This window comes from Ostrea edulis, chromosome 6, assembly GCF_947568905.1.
Source record: "Ostrea edulis chromosome 6, xbOstEdul1.1, whole genome shotgun sequence".
NCBI lineage: Eukaryota > Metazoa > Mollusca > Bivalvia > Ostreida > Ostreidae > Ostrea > Ostrea edulis.
The window spans coordinates 38,787,585-38,800,537 of NC_079169.1; the positions used below are offsets into that span (position 1 = coordinate 38,787,585).

At 33.9% G+C, this 12,953-nt stretch overlaps 1 protein-coding gene across 3 annotated transcripts in view; it reads left to right on the plus strand.

The window, feature by feature from the left end:
• The window catches only part of LOC125646044 (probable syndecan), an 89,766-nt gene that overhangs the window by 42,384 nt on the left and 34,429 nt on the right, over positions 1–12,953 (plus strand). For all 3 annotated transcript variants that reach the window (XM_048872158.2, XM_048872159.2, XM_056139564.1), the window contains exon 7: positions 11,457–11,523. In XM_048872158.2, coding sequence (XP_048728115.2) covers positions 11,457–11,523 — 67 coding nt within the window. The remainder of the gene's footprint in view (positions 1–11,456; positions 11,524–12,953) is intronic.

Consider the following 12,953-nt stretch of genomic DNA (forward strand, 5'->3'; position numbering starts at 1 on the left):
AAATTTATCAACTTTGCATGTAATGATAAAAGGTGTAGAGCCATTATTGCTACACGTGCCTGATAATTATATAAGTGATAATTTGAGTAATTGCAGTACAGTTCAGTCCATGTTTTTACAAGTACAACGGCTAGTGTCACAATTTGCCTTGCATTTACAGCGAAAAACGTTCAAAAGTTTATCTGGCGCGACTTGTAATTTAGTTTTAACGGATACAAGAATTGCTGAAAGCAGGGATAAGCCCCACTTCGAAGGATCCAAATTAATCATTTCTTTAGTCCATTCTATGACTTAAAAAATTCTTGCAGTGCTCCTTTTCTGCAGCTGTAGTTAGTAGTTAGTGGCAATGACTGAACTTATAAAAATGATATTGTGTTAGACAATTCTTCACATAACAAATCTCCTATAAGTGTCTCTATGGTATTCCATCGTACAAAGTCGATATGACATCGACATCAGAATATATCTTTTTCTCTATGAAATCCTCATATAGGAAGGTGAAGATAACGAACAGTGATCCATCTCGTAACTCCTTTAAGCAATACAAAATAGAGAGGTGGGCAAACACGGACCCCTGGATATACCAGAAGTGGGATCATATGTCTATGGGCTATAAGGAGTAAGCACCCCCTGTTGACCGGTTACACCCGCTGTGAGCTCTATATCTTAATAAGGCAAACGGAGTTACCCTTATTCAATATCATTGTGCCAAAAACGGCCTAACAATCTATATGAAACAAGTCAGGCAGATTTGACCCAATGATAGGTTGTATTGGCAAAGTAGATTGTTATAACGACCATATAATTCGCGAAATGCTGACTTTAAACGAAACAGTTGAAACCCCTTCACCATCAACTTGTTTGTCAGTAGTCTGCCTCCATCTAAAAACTAATCATATACAGAATTTTTTCGCGATTTGTCTACATTTTGACTATACAGGACCTGTTCCGATGCCGAAAATTCTTGACGTTGTGTCGCATCCTGTGAATGCATGTAGAAAGGGAAAGGATTGACAAACTTCATTTCCTAAAAAGACGTCTGGTTTTAACGATATTCTTCACTTATATTAGGGGCAAGATCAAAAATTCAATGTCTCACAAAAAACTAAGTTCACATAGTTTTCACCAAGAACACCCCCCCCCCCCCCCTAAAACTTAATATGACAAATGTTGAAACTAATCGAATAACAAGAAAAGAAATGTACGATTATAAATAACACTCTGTATACCTCTGTATACCTTTTCTACTGTTTATTCACAAATGAAAGTGTACACTAAATCTATTAAATGTTCATTAATATGTTTTAAATATTATGTGGTATTCAACAGTCGCTTGTCTTTTTCCTTTTTCCACTAAAGTGTAATCGATGTCGGATGACAGAAACTTGCGGGAGTTTTTATTCCCCTTCCCCTAACTAATTGAATTTAAATTTTCATCCGACATTGATTTCGTCCCTTAGGGCAGTTATGTTTATTTCAGAGTTCGTTGCTATTTCTGTGCTTTATATATAGACATTTCAAACACAATGTGCATTTTGTATGATCCTCTAAAATTTACGATAAATAACTGTATCCCATTTCTATTCTCAATGATCGTGTGCCAGCGTGGCGAGAATTCCATCGTCATCGAAAACAAGTTTTGTCTTGAATAGATGGCCGGGCGGTCTAGCGTGCTGTTCGCATGCTGCTAGGAGGTATGGTTCCGCAGGTCGTGAGCCCAAGACTAATTAGAAAGAGTAACTACTCGATTTTACATCAAATCATGATACTATGCGCAAGTGTTTACTTACGTTGATTTTTATTATTTATATTATCAATGTTTTATTATCATTATTATTACCCATGAATGACTCCCCAAACCTGAATTTGAAAAAGAAAAGCAAAAATACTTTACTTACTTAGTTTTATAAAAGTTTTTAATACAAAACGCTTGCTCAAATGATGAAGATACAAAATAACTGAAACTTTTAACCCTAATGGTTTTCCATACTTTCTTTTTTAACAACCGTAATTCCCCCTTGTAAATTGACACTAATTCTTTAAGATTTCATTTATAATTGATTATTCATAACTTCTAAAGTAAATATTGTGTTTTATAATTAAAATTAATTCAGTAGAGGGTCAAACAAAATATTTTGAAGCTTTATTCGCGAAAGTTCCCCGGGAATGGAAGTCGGCAAAGAAATATGAGATGCTGAGCAATGTTGTATGTAAACACTAAAAATATAACTCATTTCATATTGATAGCCAAAATTTTGACCTGAATGCAAGAATTAAAGCAATATTTTAGCCTTAAATCTGTGTTATGTAAACAAAGACTTGAGTCTTTTTATGTATACAAACAAGTGAAATATTGATTTTGTAATATAAAGCATCTTTATTTTGCATAGTCACAAATTTTAACTTTTAGATGACACATTTACCCCATAACTGCTACGAAATGTGAAAGATATAATAAACTTAGATCGATATCCATTTCTTTTGACAATTTCATGAACAATAACATACCCCAATCTTTGTTTAATAAACTCTCTATAATGAGCTTCTTTGATAATGTATAACCTTAATTTTTATGTGAACTCTTTGAAACACATTAGACAGTAGACGTTGATCATTAAAAGTGAAAAAGAAAATTTTGGGGGAAATCGTGAATCAGTCCCTTTAAAATCACCTTTTTAATACAACTGTTCAGCTGTTTAATTGCGTTTTTTATTACATGCACTTTAGATCGTCGTGTATAACTTTATTCCAATGACTGTCACATAAGTTACTCCCCTTTACGTGTACGGCGTGCCGTAAACACCACAAAATATCGATGGTTTACTAAAACATTTAAGTCTAAATTTTAAATATTTCCCATTGTCCGATTTTGTCCGATTTTTTTTATGTTGTTAATCACGCTTTTGTTTATTAAATTCCGTCGAGTTTGTTTCTGTTGCAATTACTTTGAGGTGATTTGCTAGATTGACTAGACTAAAGGTGGCAACCTATCTGAGGTCTTTGATGTTCAAAGAGGCTGTAGACAAGGGAATCCTTTACCTCCGTTTATATTTTTGATATGTGCAGAGATTTTGGCAATAGAAATAAGAAAAAATAAAAAAAATTAAAGGCATAACAGTTGGTAATGTGGAGAAAAAAATTTCCCAACTTGCCGATGACACGTCAGTCATTCTTGATGGTAGTGAAGAAAGTCTTTCGGAAACTCTTAAAACTTTACATGCTTTCTCAGAAATGTCTGGACTATATGTATGAATTACACAAAAACTCAAACAGTAAGGATTGGCTCAAAAAAATACAGTAACGATGTACTTATTCCCAACAGTAAATTTAATTGGAGTACTACTAAATTCACTTTACTAGGAATACATTTTGATGTCGACTTGCAAAATATACCTAAATTAAATTATGATCCAAAATTAGTAAAAATCAAATCTATGCTAAATCAATGGGGGAAGAGATATTTAACTCCCATTGGAAAGATAACAGTTATTAAAACATTAGTGTTACCATTGTTGAATCATATCCTGATGTCCATCCCTAACCAATCTATTGCCTATTGTAAAGAATTAGAAAAGCTATTTTTCTCCTTTGTGTGGAGTTGTTCAACCCACAGGGTAAAGAAGGATGTAATTGTCAAGAAATATGAGGATGGTGGTCTAAAAATGATAAATCTAAAATCATTTATTGCTTCAATGAAATTGTTTTGGGTAAGACATCTTATCTCTACAAATAGGGGGTTGAGTAATTTCATATCAAATTTTAACCTAAATAAATTCACATCCTGTGGGATTGAATACACTAATCTACTTTTAAAGACATTAAAAAATAAATTTTGGGTAGATGTATTCAAGGCCTGGATCGAATTACAGAACAGTTGTACCGAGTCTAATGTTACTGCAGATTCACCTTTGTTTTACAACCCTATGATCCATATTAGCAAGAAAATGTATTTTAATAAACATTTATTCGACAATAATATCAGACACATTAATGATATTATTGAGGAGGACGGTACTTTTTTTAGCTATGAAACTTTTATTGCTACTTATCCAAATGTAAAAATTAACTTCTTGGAATATGCAAGTATTATTCATGCTATAAAAACTTGGATTAAGCAGTCAGGTACAGACACTAACTTTAAAAGATTACCAAATCCTTTTATTAGAAAAAACATTTACAATGTACTGAAATGTAAAAAGTCAAAGTTTTTTTTATGAATTTTTAAACAAAAACTCTTCAGTGACTGCAGGTACAATAAAATGGAGTCAGCTTTTGGATATTGATAACAGAGAATAGAAAATTTTCAATATACTACCTTTTAAAATAACTAAAAACTGTAAACTCCAATGGTTTCAATACAGAATAAATAACAGGATTTTAGCAACAAATTCGTTTCTATTCAAAATTAAAAAAGTAAATTGTAAAATGTGTACGTTTTGTCACAGAGAGGAAGAGACAATAGAACATATACTGTGGGAATGTGATTGTGTTCAAGCATTCCTAGATGAGTTTCAACTTTACATAGAGGATAAAACAAACTTTCATATAGTTTTTACCAAAAAATATTTTATTTTAGGTACTCCTGGTAAAAAGTTTTGTATGCAAAATACTCTTATTCTTTGGTTGAAATACTATATTTATACAGCAAGATGTACTGAGAAATCATTGAACATTCGTTTTGCAATATCCTACTTAAAACTCTTTTATGAAACACAAAAATTCCTATTTTACAAAAATGGTGATAGCGAAAAATTTGATACCCAGTGGAACAGATGGAGCCTGATCTTTACTTCACTCTCTCTCTCTCTCTTTCTCTCTTTCTCTCTCTCTCTTTCTCTTCCTCTCTCTCTGTGTGTGTCTCACATATAAAAAACTTGTCTGTATTCCTACATGATCCTTGGTATGCATATATTGAACATATATTATGATACATACAGATTGTTTACAAAAAAAATAAAAAATTTGGGGGGTGTTTCACTCAATATATCCTTATTCGCATATGAAAATAAATGCCTCGGAAAAGCAGTTACATATACCACATTGTCTATACATGTACTCAGACAACTTCCCAGAGTCCGTTCTAGATTTAGACTGAATGTCGGTGCATACAATGACATGCCCACTGACTGATGTAATTTTGTTATATAGTCCTTGGTGTACATGGCATAACAAGTAATTTTATCCGACTCAATCGACGTGTTTAATCGAAGTGTTTATATTTATGACCCCAAAAAAAACCCCATAAAACAAACAACAACAGCAAAAACAGGAAAAAGAAAATTCAAGAGCCATTTTATTTTCCATATTTCATTTGAATAGGAGGACATCGAACAGCGCCTTCAAAAATATGATTGCGTTCTACTCAAGAATTTTTGAAAAATACACGCATTATTTTCCTCACAAGATTCTTCCGCAAAATGTCTATGACCATGATAAAGTTACATGTAAATGAATAATGTATTTTCCATAGCATGCCAGTTTTCAATTGTCTTTGATCTCAATGAGTATTTTTATATAAAAAGTTAAAATTGTAATTCTAGAAGAATCAGGGGACTAAATCCTATAAGGTCGTTCCGAAAAAGCGACCGTCGGAAGTCAGAGTTAACTATGCAATATTGTAACGTTATTTTCTCAATATCAGCAACAAGTAAATGGTACATGTTATATATGAATGAAACGAGAAAATTATCACCTTTGTACCTGCAATTAATATGATAGGTTTTTGAAGCGCGGCCAATTTTGGCCAATAACGTCCCTTGTTCTTTAATTGGCTGTTTCATAATGATTAGTTACAGGGCGGTCCTACTAAACAGAGTACGCTAGTAAAATTTCATAATTTAATGCAATTTAACTGCTGTTCGTAGGTGTTCTTACTTTACTTTAACCTTATAAATATATATCTGGAATATATTGTGTTTGTTTTCATTATTTTAGAAAATATTTTGAATTACAGTTTACTGATCAAATTTAACTACATATTTACATAAAGTACCAGCACATTATATATAATTTTCCAAGATTATGCCTTTATCTTATTTTTAAAGTATTAACTCTTTTTTAGTCAACTGAACAGTTAATTCCATGAAAATAAATCATTCAGTGGCATTTAGATTTACATAAAAATGAAACGATTACATCTATGAAGATGAGTTCTTTGATGATTGTCGCTGTTGTTTTAAATAAAAACTGGATGTGTCTTTTTAAAGGCCAGCAATTATTCAATTGATTTGAATCACTAATTGGCCAGTGGACAAAGAAACAAAATGCAAAATAAATTGATGAATTGAAAAGGGAGGTTTAAAAAGGCATAGAAACCCCCAAAACAACCAGGGGGGGGGGGGGGGGGGGGGGGGCAAGAAGATCATGGATTCCGAATAACTATCAATCATACGTAAAATTAATTACTGATGTAATATGTCACATCGCTCAATTCTTTCTCCAAACAAAATACACTGTAGTAATAATCGGTATCGGGATGCCATAAATCTTCAATAAATTGAATGTTGTTTTCTGGCCAAATATCACTAAAAAACAAATACTTTTGATAAATTTTGAAATATTATTTTATAATCACGTTTATATGAGTGGTATACATACAAATAAACAATTAAATTGCATTAAATTATGAGTTTTTACCAGCGTACTCTAAAGTACTCTAGCGTACTCTGTTTAGTAGGACCCGTTACAGGGTGTAAGATAATTTTTTAATAACAATTTTTCGTTTTTAGATAGGTAAACAACGCAGCGAAAAATTGTAAGTGCACATTGCATTGACTAAAACAAAATGAGTCAAAAACCTTTAGTGGTATGTATAATGTGTCCCTTCACATAAAAAATGATAATTAAAAAGTGCGTATTATATTTGGTTAAATACGAGTGTCAATTAATAAGCATAATGCATTATTCTGATTGTAGTTTTTTCTAGAATTATGGAAGCCCATTAATGTCATTTTAATAGTCAGTATTTACGTTTTTCCGAAGTACGGAAACCCATTTCAGCCATATTTCTAAATTCATGTGACTGTATATATATATATGAGATTCTGTAAACAATTACCTTTCAAAGAAGAAAAGGAGGGGGGGGGGGGGGGGTTGCTTTGCACTTGTCGGTCGGCAGACCACATGTTCGCTCAATATCTTGGGAACCATTCACTTGATCGTTATGATATTTCAAATGTTGGTTGGTTATGAGTAGAAGAGGACCCCTATTGATTTTTAGGTCAAAAGGTGAAAAGTCAGTCCACTCTGGACATAGGAATATACTGTCCATTCAATATCTTGAGGACCTTTTGCTTGACAGACATCAAAGTTGGTACACTGGTACATCCTAAGGAGTAGATGACCCCTTATGATTCTAAGGTCATATGGTTAAAGGTCAAGGGTCAAAATGGACATAGGAATATACTATTCACTCAATATCTCGAGAACCCTTTGGATTGACAGACATCAAACTTGGAACACTGGTACATCTTAAGAAGTAGATGACCCCTATTGATTTTCAGGGTACATGGTTAAAGGTCAAGGGTCAAACTAGACATAGTAATATATTGTCTCCTATATTTCAAGAATCCGTAGCTTGACTGACACCAAACTTGGTACACTGGTACGTCCTATGGAATAGATGACTCCTATCTATTTTAGGTCACATGGTCAAAGGCCAAGGGTCAGTCCATTCTGGACATAGGAAGATATTGTCCACTCAACATCTTGACTTGCATTGGTTTGGTACTAATATCAATTAAATGATGCATGTGTATAACCATTTACAATTCTGCACCACGTTGGGAGTGGGGGTATTGTTGTATGTTTGTATTGTTTAACAGATATTTCTTGTTTTCTTTATTGTTTTGATGGTAGCATTTTATGACTAGTTGATGAATAAACTCTCAAAATATGCACGGATAATCAGTACAGTAAAAACAGCGATGTTTCTTACAGATGTCAGATGTCAACTGCATAGTCATTGTAACATTGACCAAAGTTTAAGCTCAAGGAATTGATTTGCTAAACTTTTTAGCTCACCTGAGCCGTATTCCGGCGTCCGTCCGTCTGTAAACTTTTAACATTTTTGACTTCTTCTCAAAAACCACTGGGCCAATTTCAACCAAAGTTGGCTCAAAGCATCCTTAGGTAAAGGGAATTCTAAATTGTTAAAATAAAGGGCCAGGCCACCTTCCAAGGGGAGATAATCAAGAAAAGGTAAAAATAGAGTAGGGTCATTAAAAAATCTTCTTCTCAAGAACCACTAGGCCAGAAAAGATGAAATTTATAGATAAGCTTTATTAGGTAGTGCAGATTCTAAATTGTTAAAATCCTGGCCCCCGGGGGTCGGATGGGGCCACAATAGGGGATCAAAGTTTTACATACAAATATATAGGAAAAATCTTTAAAAATCTTCTTCTCAAGAACCACTGAGCCAGAAAAGCTGAGATTTATATGAAAGCTTCCTGATATAGTGCAGATTTTAAATTGTTAAAATCCTGGCCCCCGGGGGTCGGATGGGGCCACAATAGGGGATCAAAGTTTTACATACAAATATATAGAAAAAATCTTCTCAAGAACCACTGAGCCAGAAAAGTTGATATTTATATGAAAGCTTCCTCATATAGTGCAGATTCTAAATTGTTAAAATCCTGGCCCCCGGGGGTCGGATGGAGCCACAATAGGGGATCAAAGTTTTACATACAAATATATAGGAAAAAATCTTTAAAAATCTTCTTCTCAAGAACCACTGAGCCAGAAAAGCTGATATTTACATGAAAGCTTTCTGACATAGTGCAGATTCAAGTTTGTTAAAATCATGGCCTCCAGGGGTAGGTTGGGGCCATAATAGGGACTACGGTTTTACATGCAAATATATATGGAAAGTCTTCTGATATGGACCAAGGTGAGCGTTGTGGCCCATGGGCCTCTTGTTTGTTGGATGGTATCTTCTTACAACCACTGTGGTGCTTATTTAAGGGTTTTCTGTTGTGATATGAAGTACTATATGACTACATAGTGATTTTCCTCCAATTCTTAGCATTTGTACATCATGGATTGTTTAGCACAATCATCAGTTAGATGTTGGATATTACTTACTTACTTAGTCCTCTTCGTGGTGGTCAGAACATAAGGCCGTCCATGTTGGATATGTACATGTGGTCATGACTTAGTCAAATTTAGTCACCTTACACAGTTAAGATGCAATAAAGCATAAATCCTGCTAAAAGAAGCGTGCATATGCGAACACACACACACACGATGTTCGTCATCCTTGATTACTACTATCTTGTTCATTCAAGATTACCTATTCCAGTTGACAATGAAGAGCGAGTTGACTCTCAGGCCCTTCATGCCTTTGATTTAAGCATGGTGCCTACTTTTTGTAACCAACTCCTCACAGCTTTTACTCTACATTTCACAGACCTTGTACATTATAGTTGTTATAAAAACATTAAAGATATACATGTGACATTTTAAAAGTGCTTCTGGTTTTTTTTTTTTTTTAATTCTACATTTAATGTTATTACATAGTTGATTCTCTACCACAATTTATTTAATCTGGATCCATGTACTGCTGTCTCTATGATAGATAACATATTTTAAAGCAACTTGGTCATTTCTGTTCTGGAATTTTTTTTTTATCTCTTCTGAGCCGAAGGCTCAAAGAGCTAATGCTATGGCCATTTGTGCGGTGTGCGTAAACTTTTTAGAAAAAGGGCTATAACTCAAGAACCCCGTGGCCAATTTTTTTCAAATTTGTTACAGGGTATCATTGGCCCAAGGGCTTTCATACATACTAAATAGAGGGATGTGACCCTTTAACAAGGGGAGATAATCAGGAAAATACAAACAAAAGTAGTGGTTGCTAAAAAATCTTCTTCTCAAGAACCACTGGGCAGATTATCACCAAACTTACACATAAGGATGTGGATATGTTGTAGATTAAAAATTGTTCAAGGCATTACCCTGGGGCAAAGGGCGTGGTCTCAAGGTCACTTCAAAGTTGACCTAAATTTATATTTCCTTAAATCTTTGATATTTTAGTCATTATAAGGACTAGGATCATCAAATTTTGACAGTTGATGCATCTTAGGACCTTGTGTCAAGTTGTCTCAAAAGTAGGTCACGGTGACCTACTTTTTGAATTTTGCAGGTATTTATTTTAAAATTAATTTTGATGCATATCTTGGACACTTTGAAGCCTATGATCATCAAAACTTGTCAGTTGGTGGATCATGGGACCTTGAAATGCGTCAACTGAAAAATAGGTCACCGTGACCTACTTTCTGAATTTTATGGCTTATCATTTATAGATATATTTTAAGTTGTTATTTCAAATACCGAGAGGTTTAGAATCATCAAATCTTGTAAGTTGATGCATCTTGAGGCCTTGAAACATATTTATAAAAAAAGTAGGTCACAGTGACCTACTTTTTGAATTTTGCAGATATTCAAATTTCACATTTTCAATTTTAGATGCATATTTTGGGCACTGTAAAACCTAGGATCATCAAACTTTGTCAGTTGATGCGTCTTCAGTCTTCGGTTTGTGTCGACCAAAAAGTAGGTCACCGTGACCTACTTTTGGTATTTGACAGCTAAATTACTATATTTCAGACACTATTTGACCTACAATCATCAAACTTTGTCAGTTGATGCATCTTGAGTTTACGGAGTGTGTCGACCAAAAAGTAGGTCACCGTGACCTACTTTTGGTATTTGACAGCTAAATTACTATATTTCAGACACTATTTGACCTACAATCATCAAACTTTGTCAGTTGATGCATCTTGAGTTTACGGAGTGTGTCGACCAAAAAGTAGGTCACCTTGACCTACTTTTGGAATTTGACGGCTATATTTATATATTTCAGATACTATTTGACCTACAGTCATCAAACTTTGTCAGTTGATGGGTCTTGCATGTTCGGAGTTCGCTGACTAAAAAGTAGGTCACCATGACCTACGATTGGAATTTGACAGCTATATTTCAATATTCAGATACTAATTGGCTTAAAATCATCAAACTTTGTCAGTTGATATTTCTTGGGTTCTCAAAATGTGTAAACCAAAAAGTAGGTCACATTGACCTACTTTTTTTGAATTCTTAGGATTTAACTAAAGATTTAGAATACTAAGAGGCTAAGAATAGAAATGGTGGGGTTGTACAATTTATCAGAAGAGCGATTCTAGGCCCTTGGGCCTCTTGTTTTTAACCTAACAGAATCTGTTCATTTCTGAATCCAGAATCGATTCGGCTGACTGTATCACATGCAGTTTTCAATGCATCACGTGAATTGTTGCACCTCTATAAAGCAGCATGTTTGCAATGCATTCATGTGCTGCACTTCTGCAAGGAAAAGACCTGTAGAGCAACAATCTCAACAGAGAAATCTGTTAGGGATTTGAAATCTTTGTTGTTTTGCTATGTGATTTCAGCTGTACATCAATTGATTTAACTTTTTGTTGTAGTACATAACCAGAATGGAAGAAAATGAAGATAGTGAAGATTCAATACATGTTGTATTTCCCGGTATGAGTAAGTATATAAGAATGTATTGGGCCTTACTCTTCCCACAAGCATCCCTCTGTTCTTTGTATATACTTCCAGTGTGCGAAACTAACTTTAAAGTCCTATAGACTTTCAGTCCATAGTCATTTTATTTCCTATAGACCACAACGAATTCCTATAGACCGAAATTTACCATGCAATATTCATTGTTATTTAAAAATAAATAATAGACACAAATTCGGTTTGGTAATATGTTCATAGTTTAGGCTTAAAATTAAAATTGATTTGTTTGATGTACTCCGACCGACCCGTGAAATTTGTCCCGACCCAATAGTTTTTTCCACACTTCGAAATTTTGATTTATTTTTTTTTGATTTTTTTTTTTGCTCTTTGGAAAGTAGACATTCTTCGAATTAGTTTTAAAGTTGTTGCCTTTTTTTTGGACTAGTTGTTTTACAGAATTTTTGTTACACTGTATCAAAATGTTCTTTGGGCGTCTTTCGGTTCTACTTTCACTTTGATAATGACCATTTGTTAATCCGGGAACTTTTCAAACAATTTTCTATATGAACGATCAAATATACCGCATCCCTGCTCCAAATATCACATTATCTACCAACAAGATAGAGCAAGAAGCTACGAACTCCCCCGTCGAGGCCTGATCGTATTTGTGTACAAAAGTTTGAAAGCCATGTTACTTGAATCAAAAATCACGTGAGATAAGCGCACCAAAATTATGGCGGACCACGAGTCTGCGTTCAAGTTGATGGTCTACAGTATATATATTTTTAAAAAAAGCACGCATAAAATTTTGATATGGGATTATTTAAATGTTATGACGATTTAATAGGTGAAAGGCACTTTTACTTTGCTCTTAAACTGAGACACACGAATGGAACATGATCGTCACAACAAATTGAACGATGCGGGGAAGTCGGCATTAAAATTATATTGGGCAATATTAAAACTTATTGTAAATTGCCGTCACCATGTAATTCACTTGGATATTCATGGATCACGGAGTACATCAAACAAAATTTTTTTAATGATGGCCTTAAGTATATTCTTTTTCAATTTCAAGCACGTCAAGCTTTTCGATTAGAATTTCGTTTTCTTTTTCATTTTGTTCCAGCTCAGTTTCACTGCCTGATTCTTCATCTAAGTCACATTTACTACGTTTCATTTTCTCATGATTTTCCGTGACTTTATAGCCTTGCTGGAACTTGTTGTACTGACCGCTTTCTGTTTGATTCAAGTGCATGCACCTTCCACATATTTTTAAAACCATTCAAAAAGGACATTCCGAATTTGCACGAAAATAGCGTACATTAAAGAAAATATCAAATTGACATCCCCCTGTTGAAAATGGAATAATCTGATTCGAATGATTTGTGCCCCTGTTGAAAATGGAATAATCTGATTCGAATGATTTGTAATTACATTGTGGAAAATTTTAT